The sequence below is a fragment of the Semicossyphus pulcher genome, unplaced genomic scaffold (genome assembly GCF_022749685.1).
Source record: "Semicossyphus pulcher isolate SPU_LCO1_2020_fin unplaced genomic scaffold, fSemPul1.0.p SCAF_21, whole genome shotgun sequence".
Taxonomy (NCBI): domain Eukaryota; kingdom Metazoa; phylum Chordata; class Actinopteri; order Labriformes; family Labridae; genus Semicossyphus; species Semicossyphus pulcher.
In genome coordinates, this window is record NW_027211695.1 from 12,311,027 (window position 1) to 12,329,175 (window position 18,149).

Here is an 18,149-nt window from a genome sequence, read left to right on the forward strand (position 1 = left end):
TATCTTTATCTCTCTCCCTCTCTCTCCCTTTAAAACTCTGTTAACATACAAAACTTTAAATGTTTATGTCAAACTTTATTCATTTGACTAAAAGCAGAAAAACATTAAAAAAAACATCTTCTATTTCTCCCCATGACTTCTTCTTCTTCTTTTGTTCTCTCTTCTTCACTATGTTCTCACCATTACCTTTGATACTTCCGCCACCCACCTATCTCTCTGTTTCTCCTCCCTCTCTCTCTCTGATTGTCGCACAGTTATTTCCCACCTGTTGCATCAAACCAGCTCCGTCGATGCAACCAAACAAGGAGGAATTATCGCCAACCCCAAAAACTGAAACTGAAGAAGAAAGGCTGGAGCTGAAAAAGAGTTAGAAGAAGAAGAGGAGGAGGAGGTTTAAAGGGGAGGAAGAGGAGGAGGAAGAAGAGACGTAAAGACAAACAACATGATTCACTCAAGTAAGTGTCTACCTGTAGAATCTACAGATTAAACACCAAGTTTTTGATAAAAAACGTTATAGATTCAGGTAATAGAACACTAAACTGACGAGACTGAATTCAACAAATACACACATCCAACATTTTCAGTAAGACGAGGATTAAGTAGAAAATTTGACTAAAAAGCATGAGAAGAAACATGGATTTTAGCACCGTCATGATGTGAAAAGTAAGAAGAAACTACCGGAGACAAAGGACAAAATGTGCAATAAATATGCAGATTTACAAATGGTCAATATTTATGCAAAAGGTCTTTACAAAAGTAGTAGTAGACGTGTGGGTAATTTGTTTACGTAGGATCCCTGTTTTTGCCACAGTTACAACTCTTCTTCCTGTAGTCCTTACAAAGAAAACAAAACAAAATGGCGGTTTCAGTTCTTCCGAAAGCAAATTTTACTCTTAAATTGTTCTTGATTGCTTTAATGTGATAAACATCTTCCTCAAAACATGTTTTTGAGATCCACAGAATCTGAATTAAGCAGCTAAATCTGGAGCTAAACTTGAGTTCTCATTTCATGGTTAGGGTCACGATCAAAACAACAACACAGACTGATTCATGTTTCTTTCGATAAATGTAGTATGACTTAAATAACGTAGGACTGATGGAAGAGGCCTGTATAGAGGTGGGAATAGAGACAGGAAGTGTCTGAACTGCAGAGATATCTTTCTGCAAAGCAGCACCTCTGACCTGCTGAGTGATCAGTAACTATGGAGGTTTCAGTTCTGTTTCTCTCACTGGCACAAAGAGAGTTAGCTCAGAGTGAAGCATCTTTACTGGCTAGGGATTTACTTCTTACAATACGTAATGTTAGCTAGGATGTGGTCGAATGCTAATGTTCGCTATCATAAACAGTAGCTAACAGCTTATAAGATATGTTGTTTAACTTTGAAATACGGCTTAAAGTCCCTCCAGATTTTCACTATCAATCGCTCGCTCATTTATCAGTGAGCTTTAGAGCTTCTCGCCTTGAGTGTGACATCAGAGAAAAATGGCCACCAGGTGAAAATGTTATAATATATAAAAGCCTCATAATTAAAAAGCTAAAGTTTTCAGGGGGAAGGAACTCATCGTTGTGTTAATGGGATGGTAGTTCATCACAAAACCACCAGACTTGTTGAGGGATACTTTAATTTTGTCGTCTCCCTTTAAATGAAATGACAATCGATGGTTTGCAGTTGTGTGTGAAGAACAGTCAAAGTCAGACACACATAAAGAGAAACAGGAAGACGTGCTGCAAACACACAGTGTGAGAAAATGACCCACACACAGCCGTCTCTTTGTTCGCCCACCAAAACACACTGAGTGACTTACTGAGAGAGAAAGAGTGTAATAGTTCTGCAGAAAAGGAAACTATACTTCCTGACAAAGACCTCCTACTCAAAACCACAGAGACAGAGAGTTTCAACTAAAACAAAACTGAGAAACAATAAGAAAAGGTATTTAACGCTTAGTTCGTTTCATTGGAACCACAGTTGTAGTTGTTTCCTTGGATTTGTACGCAAGAAACTGATAAATTATTAGCACTGAAGCAGACTCCCCATAATGAGACTACAATGATGTAGCATTTACATGTTTTTATTGCTCTTTTCTTTTTTCTCTCCAGATCACTCCATCCACTCAGTCTTCTGCTGCTGCTGCTGTGCTGTCCAGACCAGGTACCCGCAGCCTGTGAAAGTTTAAAACATTTATATGACCAACAATTCAATATTACATTTTTTTTTTGATAGATCCATGACACCCTTTCATGTCAGTTTGCATGGCAAAATTACATGGTGCTTGCTCCACTGCCATACTCCTACCGCCTTCAGCTCCTTGATTTTGAGAGAAAAATTCAAGAAAAAAAGGCAACATTTTGAGAATAATGTCAATAAGAAAAGTAAAACATTTTTTTTTTTTTAAAATTCAAGAAAAAAGTAAAAAAAAATTGAGAAGAAAAGTTTTTTAAAAAGAAAAAAAAGGAAACATTTTTAGAAGAAACTCAAGAAAAATTTTGTCATGAAAAGTCAGGAAAAAAGTCAAAAGTTTGGAAAAAATCCAAGAAAAAAAGGCACATTTTTCATTTTTTTCTACAATCTTTGAGAAAAAAAGTCCACATTTTGTCAAGAAAAAACATTTTAGAAAAAAAACCTCAAAATTTTGAGAAAAAGGTCATTAGTTTGAGAAATAATTCAAGAAAAAAAGTCAAAAATTTGAAAAAGTCAAAAATTTGAAAAAGTCAAAATATGTAGAAAATAGTTAAGAAAAGTAATGTAGTAGTTTTACATCTCTGCTTTTATACAAAGTGTATAAGCACTGTAAGTTTTAATACCACTAATAACCACTCGTTTTAGTATTTAAGCATTTAAAACTCCCTTTAAAAGCTCTTGTGTGATTTCAGGGAGTTCAGCACCCGCATGGACCTCGAGGGAAGCACCTCCTTGTGTTTCCAGAGCAGACGATACCCAGGGCACGCCTGCCGGGTAAGACACAGTGTGTGTGTGAAAGAGTGTGTGTTCATGTTATTATTTTTTATGTGTCTATTATGTTCTCGCTCTCTTCCAGGTGGACAGGTCGAGGAAGAAGCTCCCCCTCCCTCCTCCTGAAGACGAGGATGGTTTGGGCGGAGGGTTACTGATGGTTGTTGCCATGTATGACTTCACTGCCAAGGAGGACACTGACCTCACACTCAAACAGGTACTAACACACACACACACACACACACACACACATATATAAGACAAGCACACACACACCAAACAGTAGATGTGTGTTGATATAGTGTGATGTGTCCACAGGGAGAAGAGTACATCATCCTCCACAAACAGGACCAGCTGTGGTGGAGAGCGCAGGACAAACACGGGTATGAAAACTAAAACAATTCAATACACAAAAGCAAATCGATTGGCAGAGCTTCTACACATCCTCTACCAACATAATGAGTCTTTTGTCTGTTTTATAACAGCAAAAATATGTTTCCCATCATCCTTAGCTGTACTTTGTGTGAAGTGCTAATCTAAGCAAATTATAGCATGCTAACAAGCTTTACAAAGATGATGAACAAGGTAAAACTGCTTTATTATCATCATGGTAGCATACTGACGTTGGCACTTAGCTCAATGCAGTGTTGTGCTTAAGTACTGCCACCTAGGACTCTGCTAGCATGGCAGCATACACTAAGGCCAATATCCGGCCTCACTGGACATCAAATCAGAACTGCTAAAGGCTGCATGAAAATCAGTTATGATGAAGCATACTGGGAGCTTTGCTTGTCTTGTTAAAGTGCATTTTAGCAAGGAGGCTAAAGCAAAAACTACGATTGGAACGAGATGATTGTTCATGTTGCCTTTCTGCTTGTGTCTATCAGGAATAAAGGCTTTATCCCCAGTAACTACGTGACAGAGAGGAACAGAATTGAGGCAAACTCGTGAGTGTTTAAGTTTGTTTTCATGCATTGTTATTGTAGAGAAGTGGAACATCGAAGTATTCAACATTTAATTCAGCTATTAATCATGTTTTCCTTTCCTTCCTGAAGGTGGTACTGCAAGAACATTACCAGGACAGAAGCTGAGCAGCTGCTGAGACAAGAGGTTCAATATCTGCCTGTTTATATGTACATGCAGGGCAGTTATTGTCTGAAAGAAACAATGATGAACAGTGAGAGTTTTGTTTTTCAGTCAAGTGACAGTAAATTTGTTTCCAGGACAAAGAGGGAGGATTCGTGGTGCGGGAATCCAGTCAGAAGGGAGTCTACACCGTTTCCGTCTACACCAAAACATTGGGGTGATTAACTTGAACACTGAACATTTTTTTTAAAATCACATAAAATAAATATTTACCTGTAAAGTAAACTTTTAATGTTTCTGTTTGTTTTTTTGCTGTATATGTGCAGTATAAACGGGGATATTCGGCATTACCAGATCAAAATCAGTGACACTGGACAGTTCTTCCTGGCTGAAAAACACACCTTCAACTCCATACCTGATGTCATACACTACCATGAACACAACGCAGCGGGTACATGCACTGGCCTTTTTATGTGTGCAAAGATTGACCCAACAGTGCCACATATACTGTGTCTTTGATATGGTTTGGTTTATTTGTGTAGGTTTAGTGACCAGGTTGCGGTATGCAGTGGGGCCAATGGGAAGGTGTGTCCCTGCCACAGCAGGATTCAGCTCAGGTAAATACTCAAAGACATTCACGTAAAGCTGCAATATGCATTATTTTACACTCAAAATTCAATAATAATATGCTTTGAATAAAGTTGTATTCTCTTCTCATGACACAAGTTTAACAAATAAACAACATTAGTATTATTTAGTATCAGTTTATGGAGTGCAGAAACCACAAATGGACATAAAGTGTCTTTATATGCAGACGATCCATCGCTTTATATCTCAGACCTTCTCCTTCTACTTGATCTGGGTTCACAGATTTAGCGCGTTAAGGGTCTGGTCTGCCGCTTTAATTTACCTGCCTCATTAATTTCCAGTAATCCCAGGAGTAAACTAGCCATTGACATTTACACACCAAGTTGCAAATATGAATAAGTCTGGAACCCGCCAGTTAGACTTCTGAAAGGCGCAGACTAAAATTCACCCAGACGCTACAGTCAATTTAGTGATGTTGCAAAGGGCTGCTAGGCAATGTAGCTAGCTTCAATATCTAACTCATGTAGTATCTAGTTCAACTTGATATCAGACGTTAGGCATGGCATTATATAGCAGCCAACACTTAAGCTACCTTTCAGAACATTTAAGATCATCTACATCCAGCTTTTGCTCATCAACGCTCTGTGAGGTGGCTGTGGCTCAGTGGTAGAGTCGGTCGACTCTCAGTCAGGGTTGGGGGTTGGGGGTAGTGTCCTTGGGCAAGACACTGGACCCCAAATTGCTCCCCCATGAATGTGCATAGATCCTGATGGGAGATTTGCACTTAGGCCTCTGCCACTAGTGTGTGAATGTGTGTGTGAAAGGGTGAATGAGACATGTCGTGTAAAAGCGCTTTGAATGGTCAGAAGTCTAGAAAAGTGCTATACAAGCACAGTCCATTTACTATTTAAACCAGCGCCATATGAAATAAATGCTTGTAATTAGCCTGACCTGAATCAGGTCACATGTAAATCTGCCTTAATGGGAGAGGGACCAGATGAATCTGGTGGTGCAAGTAAAGCACAAACTCATGGATTAGCCTGGTTCTCAGGATAGGAATGAACAGTTAATAAGTGCATGTGAGCAGTGGGGCTCAAATGTTCAACCAGGAGCAATAACAAGAACTGAAATGTAAATTACTGCAAGGAATTCCCAGTTCTCATAAATCCTTTTGAAACCAGTGGTTGAAATTCAGCCCGAGTTTCAATTGGCTTTACCATGTGATGTAATCATGATTTGACTTATGGGATTAAAAAAAAAGCCTTAGGGCCCTTAGGGCTTCAACTCAAAGCAGCAAAGTGCCAGACGTCATGGCCGTTTTTTCTCATTGTCTAATCGGATGAAAGGAGAAGTGGGCCTTCGGTCAGTTTACAATATAACGGTTAGGTTAATGACAGCTAATGATTTCGGTGGTTGCCTTAACAACAGTACAAAAAGAAGCCACCCCCAGCTGCTAAAACGCGTTCAATTTGATTTTATGTCATTCTACAAAAAGTTAAAGCTAAGAACACCTAGAAGATACAAAACACTGTTGTTTGACCAAATCAATGGTCGTGTACAGAAGGAGGTTTTAAAATGGGCTTTTTGGAGACGTTTCCTTCTACTGTTTCTATTATAGCTCCCTTCTTCTTTTTTCTCCTCTCTACTTCTTCATTCCTCCCGCAGAGAAGTGGGAGATCAACCCCAGCGAGCTGACCTTCATGAAGGAGCTGGGCAGCGGTCAGTTCGGTCTGGTGAGGCTCGGAAAGTGGAGGGCGCAGCACAAAGTGGCAATCAAGGCCATCAGAGAGGGAGCCATGTACGAGGAGGACTTCATCGAGGAGGCCAAGGTCATGATGTAAGGAGCTGCGGGGGGGTGAGGAGGTCATGGAGGATTATTAGAATGAAGTGAAACCGTGTGAGGAAGTGAAACTGTGTGTTTGTTGTGTCTCTCAGGAGGTTGTGCCACCCTAAACTGGTACAGCTGTATGGTGTTTGCTTGCAGCAGCGCCCCCTGCTGATCGTGGCTGAGTTCATGGAGAACGGCTGCCTGCTGAACTTCCTGCGGCAGAAGGGTGGGGCTCTGAAAGAGGCGTGGCTTCTGTCCATGTGCCAGGATGTCTGTGAGGGGATGGAGTACCTGGAGGCTCATAGTTTCATCCACAGAGACCTGGTGAGTCAAAGGGAGAACAATTCAGCTTACTGGTCTTTATTTGAAGCTGTTTCTTGTTGTGCACCTCCTGTACATTGTTATTTTACTGGCTACTCTCAGCATAGTGGGAGTAATGGTCCAAGTTAATATTTGTTTGATGGTTATTTTTGTCATCCAGGCAGCCAGGAACTGTCTGGTTAACGAGCACAGTGTTGTGAAGGTCAGCGACTTTGGAATGACCAGGTAGGACTCCAGTTTTTAAAGAAAAGTCAAGACATTTAAAGCCAGAGCCAGCAGCTGGTTAGCTTAGCTCAGCTCAGTTTAGCATTAAGCCCAGAAACACAGGCTAGGATGACTCTGTGTTCATGTTTGCAGATACGTTCTGGATAACCAGTACACCAGCTCTAGTGGTGCTAAGTTCCCTGTGAAGTGGTCTCCTCCTGAAGTCCTCCACTACAGTAAATACAGCAGCAAGTCGGACGTCTGGTCGTTTGGTGAGGTCACACGTTCACTTAATCATTCATGCATACTGACAAGAACTGGAAGTAGAAGAAGTGCTTCAGCCAGTGATGTTTTAATAGAAGTAGCACAGGCTATAATAGCACTGACAGTTTTTCATACACAGGAAAATAATAAAAGATTGTTAATAAGAAGGATTGAAAAAACTTAATGTGTGTGTGCAGGTGTGCTGATGTGGGAGGTCTACTCAGAGGGTCGGACTCCGTTTGAAAATCGCACCAACCTAGATGTGGTCAATGACATCACCAGAGGAGTCCGACTGTACCGGCCGTACCACGCCTCGCAGTCGCTCTACACCATCATGTACCGCTGCTGGCACGAGGTAAAACACTCCGGTCATGTTACGTGTTTAATTTGTTATATTCATCACATTTCTCTTGCTAAAGTTAGTCTAAAGTCAATCTTTTACGAATGACATGTCATTAGTTTAATCTAAATAAACGTGAAAAGTTTAACATTTTAAACTTCTGATGATCTGATGATACTTTTTGTTAACATCGTCTTCACTCTTCTCCTTTTCCTCCCCTTGAATCCCCCCTGCTGTTTTTCTTCTTTGATGGTGGTTGTGATGCAGAAGCCTCAAGGTCGGCCATCTTTCTCTGAGCTTCTGGAGGAAATCAGGAAACTGGCAGAAAATCCGGATTAACACAAACTTATTAAACTGCTGATTCTCAAACTGTTTTTAACTGTAAATAATAAATGTAGACAAACTTTATTTTGTCACTGTAAATAACTATTTTTTTATTAAAACCTTTTCTGATATACTTTGTCTTCCTGAAACAGATGCTTTGGTAGTTTAATTCCTAAAATCTCTTATTTTTTAACTTTATACAGACGTATATAAATAAAATATAATAAACCAAATTATAAAAGTGTCATATGGAAAATATAAAGTGAAGACTATTTACTTAATGGACATAAGCTCATCTTCATGTGTGACCTTCTCCTTCTCAACTGACATTGTTTCTGTTTTGTTTCTATAAAATGAGTGAGATTCTGTGTGATAACGAGGAAAGTAAGTGGACAGTGGGAGCAGAAAGGGCAAAATAGAGCAGTTCATTAAAAATGACAGCAGGTGGTGGTAGAGAGCTTTTGTCTGAGATGACACCCTCTGATGTGTAGCTTAGTTTTTATAGCATGGAAAGGCATTAATCTAACACTTTATGACTGTTGTAACAGCTGTAATTAGTGCAGTGTGTAAAGGTAGAAAAATAAACACTGTAGGGGGAGAAGAGTCTTATTTCTGTCCTGATTTATTTGCTGAAACATATTTTAAGGGGCCTTTTAAAAAACATTATAAATCATTTATTTTTAAGGATCACTGTACATTCAAATTATGCTGACGTCACGTTCTCTGCGTGGAACGTGGCGGGAGGCGTCACTATGACAACGTGTTGTGCGCTGACACACAGAGTCAAGTTATCTTCTCCGGTGGCTCAGAACACACGCACATGTACACGCACAAAACATTACTCCAGTGTTTACGTCGATAACGGAAGCTGGCCGCGGTGTTTTAATCGATTAAGGAATTCCTCGGAGAGGTGAGTGTGTTTGTGTTCGAGTCCTTCTGAACTTAACGGCGTTTCAGAGGACTTTAAAGGAACACGCTGTTTATGTGGTTGTATCTCTGATGTATTTCTCATTATATAAAGACTGCTTTTACCGCCAATTGCTCTGTGAAATTCTTCATTAACAAAGGCTTTGAATAAGCTATATAATCGTATTATTGTTGTTTTTAATTCTTTTTTTATATTTTATAACCTCTCTTTCCTTTTTTCACTTGTGAGCTGCTGTAAACAAGTGAACTCCCCCCAATGGGAGATCAATAGATTTTATTCACAAATTTCCCCCTGGGGTAAATAAAATATTTCTGATTCTGATATTTACCAAACTCTGTTACAAGTGTTTCTGTTTTTCAAATCTAGTTCTTCATTATCATGTTTCTTTCTTGTATTCAAAATATCAACAATATTTTTTTGTGATGTGTTGTAAAAAATGTTCCCCCCTCAGACTCTGATGGAGCGTTACGAGTCTCTGGGTCTGGTCGGTGAGGGCAGTTATGGCACCGTACTGAAGTGCCGTCACAGAGACTCCGGCCGCCTCGTTGCCATCAAGAAGTTCATGGACTCAGACGATGACAAGACGGTGAAGAAGATCGCTCTGAGGGAAATCAAGCTGCTAAGGGTACCTGTCAATCAATTCATCAGCTAATCAATCAATGAGTAACTGAGCAGCGAGCGGCCTCTTTGAGCCTGAAACCTGAGTGACGTGAATCACAAAAGCAGCCCGTCAATCACGAGACAAACAAAGTCGCAACAAGTCAGAGTCACATTCTGGCAACTGCTTTGAACCTTGACATGAGAGAATATCAGAATAAAACTAGTTAGCTTTTGAGAGCAAAATTTATGAAAAAATATTTAGAATTTCTAAGAAAGTGCTGAAGGTTTGTAAAGTCAGTATCTTGAAAGAGAAAACAGGCAGATTGTAGCCCGAATATCAAGAAAATTATGCTTGATTCTGGAAAACATGGCCTTTACCATGCAACCCGTCTCTGAGCAGCCAAAGTAAGTCCAGTTTTAAATTTCAAAAATTGCTAATTTCTCCACTCTAATCTGTCCAACAATCAAGCAACTACGTCATGACAACCTGGTGAACCTCCTTGAAGTATGGAAGCGTCGACGCCGCTGGTATCTGGTGTTTGAGTTTGTGGAGCGAACTCTTCTGGATGATTTGGAGCAAAACCCGAACGGACTGGACCTGAACACCAGTCGGCAGTACCTGTTCCAGATCCTGAGGGCTGTAGCCTTCTGTCACCAGCAAAGTGTGAGGATGCCTGTGTGTGTTTCTCTGTATAGAGCATGTCCCCAGGCTTTGGAAACCAGGAAAAGGACCTTAATATCATCTAAACATTTCACAACTTGTTTCATAAACATACATTAGCTAGATTGCTAATGAGAAAGTGAATTAAGAAGATACCATGATTAGCTAGCTAACAAGTTTGAGTGTGGAAACACAAACTCGGGTTCTTTTTAAAGGTTCTAAAACTAGTTGCTAAAACTTACATTAGCTGGTGAGTTTATCAGACAGAGTTAGCTGAACAGATACTTTGGAAAGCTTGGTAACAAATTGTAATTGTGTAAACACAAGCTTGATCAGAGGGTAAACTGTTCTTTTTTCCTTTGGCAACAACATCCCCTCTTCACTCTCTAGATAATCCACCGTGACATCAAACCAGAGAACATACTCATCTCTCAGGGTGGCGTGGTTAAGCTGTGCGACTTTGGCTTTGCCCGGACAATGACAACGCCCACTGAGGGGGGTGTCTACACTGACTATGTGGCCACTCGCTGGTACAGAGCCCCTGAACTGCTGGTAGGCGACACCAAGTATGGCAAGTAAGTGTTGTTGTACACCTGAGGACATCAACTGTAGGTTGTCTTTGATAAAAATGCTAACTAGTGTGGACATTTTTTTGTGTTTGTAGACCAGTCGATGTGTGGGCTGTTGGTTGTCTGCTATTAGAGATGTTAACAGGTCAGCCACTGTTTCCTGGAGACTCTGACCTTGATCAAATATACCACATCGTCAGGTGCTTCGGTAAGCAAATAACTTGCTTAAAAATGACTATAATCTCCCCTCTTATCTATATCAACATAATCGTACTCTGTGGCTTCTATTTTTTTAATAATAGGTAACCTGACAGCTCATCACCAGGAGTTGTTCTACAGGAATCCTGTTTTTTCTGGAGTTAAACTGCCCCAATGTTCTGGCAGAGTCCCACTGGAGCAGCGCTTCACTTCAGTCCAAGCCACTGCCCTGGACGTTGCACAGGTAAAGTGTAGTAAGTTTATTGGCTTATTGGTCACAACACAAATATTTAAAATGACTAACATCCAAAGTTTTTAGGTAGTTTCTGTTCCACTTTCTATTTGTTACCCAGAATATTTCAGTTTGTCCCACTGAAAATGGAGTACTGGAGTGTTCTGTCCATTTTATTTTTTCAGTATTTAGCAAATACAGTTCACATACGGGTTTGACATGGCCTCATAAGACCTTTGAAGTAACCCTAGATAAAACATTGGCTTACAGAGAGCATTTAAAAAGCTAGCTTTACAGCTTTCTTGTTAGCAACAAAAGTCCTTCGCACTTGAGACTGCTTTTATCTTTATCCTTTTCCTTCCGTTTGAGCTAAATTATTGTTAATTTAAGTATTTCTCTTCACTTTTTGATCAAGACAAAATAGAATAAGTATTACGTATGTGTTATCTCTTTCAGAATTGCCTCCAGATGGATCCAGAAAGTAGAGCTCAGTGTTCAGAACTATTAGAGCACCCGCTGTTCACAAATGACTCCTTCCACATCAGGTATATTGGACTCTTTCTGAGTAGATGTGATACCAGGAATCAAACCATGAACCAATTGGCTATTGAATAGCCCCTGAAATCAAGTTAATGACATGCTGAATCTATTTATGTATCTAAACAGGTTTTCAGAAGAGCTGAATGCTAAGATACAAAAACACCACAGAGAAAACTCTACCTTTCCCAAAATAGCCAAAACCCAAAGACGAGAGAAGGATGAAGGAGATGACAAGAACCGAAGAGGCAAAGAAAAGAAACACTCTGAAGATCCAGAAGAAAAACTTAACAAGGAAATAGGAAAGAGAGACAAGGAGGGCGGAGAAGACAAGTTACCCAAAACAAAAGGCAAGCAGCCTTCAAAACAGAAAAATGTTCGCAATACCTCAGAGCCTTTGATGTCCACCAAACAGTCCAAAACATCAGCCGCCAAGATTTTTGACAATGCAGCAAAAACAACCAAAAGCGACCATGGCCAAACGACCATGAGAAGCAAACCAGAAAAGTCCACTGGAGTGGAGCTGAGTAAGAAATCAGAGATTTCAAAACCAACTAAAACCCTTAATTTTGATGCATATGAGGCTTCCAAGACTGCCATGGATCTGAAGGACAATAACACAAGTATGGAGATCCAAAGATCTAAATTTGAGCCAGGTCAGAGCTCTACCATCTCAAACACAAAAGTGCTCAAAGTGTCTAAAAGCTCAACCACGGGCCATACAAATGAGAGTTTGTCTCCAAAGGCTTATCTGAAGTCAGCAATTGATCATACAGACACAAACCTACCACAGAAAATCGGTAAGATTTTCACAAAAGAATACACTGAAGCTGCTGCAACAGCTGTAACTTCTAAAATATCAAACAGTGACCAAGTAGATACAAGCTTCAGACTGAAAGTTTCCCAACCATCAAGCAACGATCACATTGAGTCCATTACCTCAACTATTCCTTCTGTTGCCAAGCCATGCAAGACAACTACTGCTTCAGAGCATCAGGCCAATTGCTCAAATATGGACACAGAGCAAAGAGGGACCTCTGAAAGTCCAAAAGTGTCACCTTCAAACAGCATAACTTCTAAGACTACCTCAAACTCTTGCCCAAAACTAACCAAAGACAACACATCCTTGTCCACAAGTCCTTCAAAGACTCTGACGTCAGATCTTTCAGCACAGTCGTCCACAGTTTTCATAAAGGGAAGTCTTCCGCACAGAAATACATCACTACCCAAAGGAACCCTCCAAACAGGCTCATCCTCAGATACTAAACCCACAAACAGCATTACATGTGTACCCAACAAACTTTCAACAAGTCTCCACACAGAAAAGGAACCTGCACAAGTATTGATTGCAACTGTGCAGGGTACTTGTACCTCAATTAAGAACATCAAGAAGAACCACAGATGCTTGACAAGCAGCCCTGTAACCAGAACAGCTGCAAAACACAGTGAGATATCTGATGTTTCAAGTGGAGATTACGAGGAGAATCCTGAATCTTTAGAGCCCAGCAGGATCAATTCCCCGAGCACTTCCATGTCCAAGATCAACACAAAATCCGGAATAACATCAACCTCCCTGACGGATGAATTCCCTAATACCAAAACACCAGTAGCAACCACTATTCCTAAAACATTGGAAGTCTCAGATAAAGAGAACAGAGAGGTTCTATCGCTTTCTGTGTCCATCAGCCCGACAACCAAGTCTTTAGCAAATCACATCTCAAAGGTTTCTAGAGGCTCAAATACTGAGCAGGCAGAACCTAACGTGAAATCCTTGAGACCCCCTCATTCCAAATCTTTGATCGGGGAACCTAAAACAAAGCTTGGGTCATTCAGCAACCACACCAAGCCCCCTGCTGCAATGACCCCAAAGACTCCAAAAACTGCATTTCCCACAGAGGCAACAAATAAAAGAGAGAACTCTGAAAGAAACGACTCAACGAATGTATCCACAATCTCAGATTCAAATTCTTTCACCCCCACAGCAACCCCAGACCACAATGCTTCAATGAGGATCCTCCACAACATGTACACTGCAGACGTTAGAGAATTTGATTTCAGTGTACCAAATTCCTCTCCACCTCCTCCACCCCCTCCTCCCTCCTCCACTCCACTCCTCCTACCTCCATCCACCACACCCCTTGTTCCCTCTATCTCTGATGTCCACAGCCCTGCTGCCAGCGATCACTTTGCACTTGGGGCCAGTTTCCATCCTGGGACCCACAGCCTTAGGTACTATTGTTCTCACAATGCAGTACAAGAGGACATCAATGAAACTTGAACACACTGATGATGGATTTAGGCCTAAGCACAGCCAGAGCCAGAATGCTAGCAAAAGTTTTTGGCCCACAGACAATATTTGGATCTCATACATACTTGTCACTGCTTTTGTATTCTTTGGTGCTATTTTGCAAGAATGTAGCACACTATGTTGGAATATTACATACCCATTCTTAATTCTGCCAACAAAACCTTGATTGGATGAATGCTCCTCCAACCAGGGAAAACTGTGGATATTTTACAAATTATACTGATCACACAAACTAATTATTTAGTACTTCAAATATTTTTGTCCCTTAATTCTACCTGAATTTCTTACGTTTGTAAGGTTACTTTGAGTTCAAGTCTAGTTTCAGACATCCAACTAGAACACTTCAGTGTTATTCAGAGCAATTTGACATGTGGTTAAACGTGTGTCTTTGTGTTTCTCACAGGGGTACAGACAAGCCAAGGCATCCCGGTGGCATTTATAGTCGATTGAACCAACTATCTCTGTCCAGCCACATCTCAGGAACTCTCACTTCTCAGGTAACACAGTGTGTGCAACTTTCAGTAGCTTAAAATAGAAACACAATGGAGAATGTAATCTGCTCATCCAAAGTAACCACTCTCTCTACTTTCAGGTGTCAGAGAAAAGTCAGATATGTGAGCACTCGTTCCTGTCTGAACGATTCAACGTTGGCAACAGCAGTGGTGTTACAGTGACCAAAAAGAGGTCTGACATCCATTTTCCTGATCTGAGAAGTTCAGTGCTGCCAGAGCGCAAAGGAAGGGAGGGTATGTACTCTGTAAACACACATGCCATAACAACATTAGTTACAGGCTCTGTCTGGGCCAAACAACAGACTCGTGTTAACTTAGCTTTAAAAATCTGTTTTGAAATACCCCACAGTCCAGGCTTTGAAAAAGTGTTGTCTTAGACTTCATGACTCACCGAAAAACAATTAAATGTTTCATTGTGTCCATCAGACCAATCAACGAATTACAGCTCAATGTAGTCCATTCCCATCCTCATGTAGTCCATGCAGCTGCATTAACATATTAAAAAAACAGACCAACTGGGGAAAAATTCTCTCTGCAGCAAAGTCCCGAATCTCTTTATTTCAAATATACATGAAAGCAGATTGCTCTCCAATGAATGCCTTAAGTTAAATACCTGCTAACTATTAGCTGCAACTTCTGAAAAATCATGACAAATTTAAGAAATATATGAGTTTCAGGTCAAATGGTTTTTTAGTCGCAACACAAAATATGAATTCATACTTACAATAAATCCTAAATAAAGTGATAATTCCTCTCATGTTTTCTCAGGCAAACTACACAACAAAGGCATCTCAAAGGATCAAAGAAAAGACAAACAACTGGTTCCCTCCATTTCGTCTTCAGACCCACAGAAGCTTGGACACAACAGTACAGATACACAAACGCTTTAACAGAAGCACCTTTCAGACATTTAACCCTTTACTTCAATGTGATGGCAATATAACAACCTGGTCATCTTTATGTAAACCAGAGATGCTATTTTCAAAATACTCACAAACAAAACAATTAGCAGTGATATTTTCTCCTTTGCTGACTTTCTAAAATTCCCATTTATTAATTTTTACTCGTCACTACAAACCTGAATTCAGAGACTTCTGTTTCATTCTCCTTTGTGTCGTTCATTCATTTAGCGTTAGCGGTGGGCTTGCTAATTTAAAGGACAGAATATTCAATTTACACCTGTGTATTCATCAAATGTTAATAAAACATCTACGTATGTAAATACAAGAATAGATTTATAAACTTCCAGCATCTATGAGTGAAAAAATGTTCATTAAAAGTTTTATGTTTAATTAATGTTTTAATATGTTTTTAACCTTTTTGAAGAAGCAAACAGGTCATTCAATATGTGAATATATTTTTAATAATGTTAAACAAACCATACATTACTACATTTTTTTTTCAATCAGCATTTTAAGAATAAAAAAATAAAAAAATTTAAGATGAATTGTGTTTGGTTTATGTCAGCAGCTAAGAAAATAGCTGTATTCTAACACATCTACATTTTCCTTTTCCAATATTTTAGCGCACAATATACTTAAATACATCATAGAAAATATTTTCAGAGAGTACATTTACACATTAGGTAACTAACAGAAATGCTAATCTGTCAAGAAACTGTTCATAAAATTCTTCTTTTCTATTCAACTTTGTCGTAAAGCAATCAAACTGTCTTGGTATCAGTTTAACACTAGTCACTTGAGTCCTCTGAAGAAAATGAATCTATTCTCCTCCTGTTCCCCCCCACCCTTCCCGCTCTGTTCAGCAGCGTTGAAGGTAATTCATCGCTTTCAGATGAACTTTGACCTCTGTTAGTCGGCCTTCTTTTTGGCTGAGAGATAACACCATTAAACCCTGGCTTAGTACGAGCCGCCTGTTGCCTGCTTTTGTTCAAGAGGTGGAGGAGGCGGATGAGGGAAAGATTGGTGCGTCTGTCAGTGGTTGGTCCTGCTGGAGCTGGCTGTGGTCTGATTGGTGTTCCAGTGTTTTTGGTTACTGGTTTTCTTGGTGGTGTTTGGACAGCGGGCTTTTTCGTTGTGGTCGCCACCTGCTGGAAAATTAAACACAAGATAAAATTGGGCATAAACACTCAAACTCAGGGAATACAAAGGGCTTAACATAAGGCCAAGAAAGGCACTAGAGTAACATTTACATTAACGTCAAAGCAAATACACCAAAAGTAAAAGATATGAATTACAGTTACAGTATAAAATATGATGCTCAAAAAAAAAAAATGTTTAAACGGAGCAAGAGGAGAAGAGTAACATTCAGAGAAAAAACTTGAGATTAAAGTCGTAAATTTGACAGAAAAAAATAGCAAATTTGTCAGAAAATATATTGTGAATTTATGAGATTATAAATTCATACATTTATGATTATGGGCTGAAATCACAAGTATTTCTTTTTTGCTAAATCAAATTTAAAGTATAATTTGATGAGGTCATGATGTGCGATAGTAAGAGCAAATTTTTCAAACAAAATGTATGACTTTATAATCTCATAAATTTGCTACTTATTTTCTCACAAATTTCCCAATTTTGGGGGGGGTAAATTTACCACTTTAATCTCGGAATTTTCAAGTTTTTTCTTGGACTATTTCTCTTTCCCACGGCTGTTTTTTGCCCTATTATGCCCTATTATAATGTTAACAAAGTAAGCAAAAGTACAATTGCCATAAAATTTGCTGCAGATATTCAAGATCCAAAACACAATAATTCTCATGACTTATTTATGATAAGTTATTCTCTGACTTTTCATCTTGTGCCACAATCTACACATCCTGTAAAATAACTCAACATCTATGGGATAGATTGATGCAAAATTTGGAACAAGATAAAGTGTAATTCCGACTTTGCTTAACCCCTGACTTTTCCTCTTGCGCCATCATGAGGTTGATAATTTTTCTTCTTACTGAAAAGTCTCAGCAACTCCTGGAGAGATTGCTTGGAAATTGTTTACACATATTCTTGTTGCCCAGAAGATACATTTTCATCTAGTGCCAACATTTCTAGTGTTCATTACTTCAGTTGTTGACCAAATATCTGTAAAAGATGACATTCCCATACAGCTGTATTGAGGTGCATTTTATGAGTTTCATAAAAAAGGCATACACTGTATATCACTTTATGAAGTTCAAGTCCAACACTTTCTTGTCCTCTATTTCTACAATAGCTCACCATCTATAAATATGTTTTGGGGTTCTCAAAGGTTTTCACTTAAATACAGTTAATTAAAGTAAAATTGTTTTGTGAATATATACGTAACAAAACACATATTCATCGAGCAATCCAGGAACACAGTGAGGCTACAGCTTATCCTTTAGAGTTACCTTTCTGGTGATGGGTTTGGTTGTTGTTGTTGTAGTTTTAGTGGTGGCAGTGGCAGTTGTGGGAAAAGGGAAAATACCGCAGGTGTCAACAGCAGAACCATCGACCTCTGGGAAGTCATAATCCGATTGAGGGGAGAGGTATTGAGCTGAAGCGGGAAATAAAAGGTTATGTTCATTCATTTTCTGTGCTCAAGAATTGACAGTTGATAACATGACTGAATCAATGGTTACAGACAACAGATTCTTCCTGTGTGTTTTTTAGCTGTTTAAATGACTCAACAGCGAACCTTTCCTTATCTGTACAAATAGGTCAACAGCTGCTGTAGCCTTGATGTCTGTGTTTAAGGTGTCTGTGCTGCTATCCAATCTG

The 18,149-nt window shown here is 39.5% G+C and overlaps 2 protein-coding genes across 3 annotated transcripts; both read left to right on the forward strand.

Moving 5' to 3' along the window:
• The first annotated feature begins 253 nt into the window (after positions 1-253).
• Positions 254-8,024, forward strand: txk (TXK tyrosine kinase). Of its 2 annotated transcripts, XM_069672268.1 has the most exons (16): positions 254-455; positions 2,099-2,150; positions 2,873-2,954; positions 3,037-3,168; positions 3,270-3,334; positions 3,839-3,898; positions 4,007-4,061; positions 4,175-4,254; positions 4,364-4,488; positions 4,580-4,654; positions 6,291-6,462; positions 6,561-6,777; positions 6,935-6,999; positions 7,132-7,250; positions 7,440-7,597; positions 7,850-8,024. In XM_069672268.1, the coding sequence occupies exons 1-16, from the start codon at positions 443-445 to the stop codon at positions 7,919-7,921; spliced, it is 1,542 nt and encodes a 513-aa protein (XP_069528369.1). In that variant the 5' UTR covers positions 254-442; the 3' UTR covers positions 7,922-8,024. The 2 variants fall into 2 exon arrangements, with proteins under 2 accessions (XP_069528369.1, XP_069528368.1); XM_069672267.1 differs by lacking the exon at positions 254-455 and having other exon boundaries at positions 1,938-2,150.
• Positions 8,025-9,291: 1,267 nt separating this feature from the next.
• On the forward strand, positions 9,292-15,341 carry LOC138601169 (cyclin-dependent kinase-like 5). The gene is made up of 10 exons (XM_069672746.1): positions 9,292-9,459; positions 9,904-10,098; positions 10,486-10,670; positions 10,760-10,872; positions 10,967-11,106; positions 11,551-11,639; positions 11,761-13,860; positions 14,343-14,436; positions 14,532-14,685; positions 15,220-15,341. The coding sequence occupies exons 1-10, from the start codon at positions 9,292-9,294 to the stop codon at positions 15,339-15,341; spliced, it is 3,360 nt and encodes a 1,119-aa protein (XP_069528847.1).
• Positions 15,342-18,149: the final 2,808 nt, after the last annotated feature.

Coding starts and splice junctions, on each gene's coding strand:
- txk (XM_069672267.1), top strand. CDS start 2,065: ATGTTTTTATTGCTCTTTTCTTTTTTCTCTCCAGATCACTCCATCCAC. Junction 3,335..3,838: donor AGAGCGCAGGACAAACACGG/GTATGAAAACTA, acceptor TGTGTCTATCAG/GAATAAAGGCTTTATCCCCA. Junction 3,899..4,006: donor AACAGAATTGAGGCAAACTC/GTGAGTGTTTAA, acceptor TCCTTCCTGAAG/GTGGTACTGCAAGAACATTA.
- LOC138601169 (XM_069672746.1), top strand. CDS start 9,292: ATGGAGCGTTACGAGTCTCTGGGTCTGGTCGGTGAGGGCAGTTATGGC. Junction 10,873..10,966: donor CCACATCGTCAGGTGCTTCG/GTAAGCAAATAA, acceptor TTTTAATAATAG/GTAACCTGACAGCTCATCAC. Junction 11,640..11,760: donor AATGACTCCTTCCACATCAG/GTATATTGGACT, acceptor GTATCTAAACAG/GTTTTCAGAAGAGCTGAATG.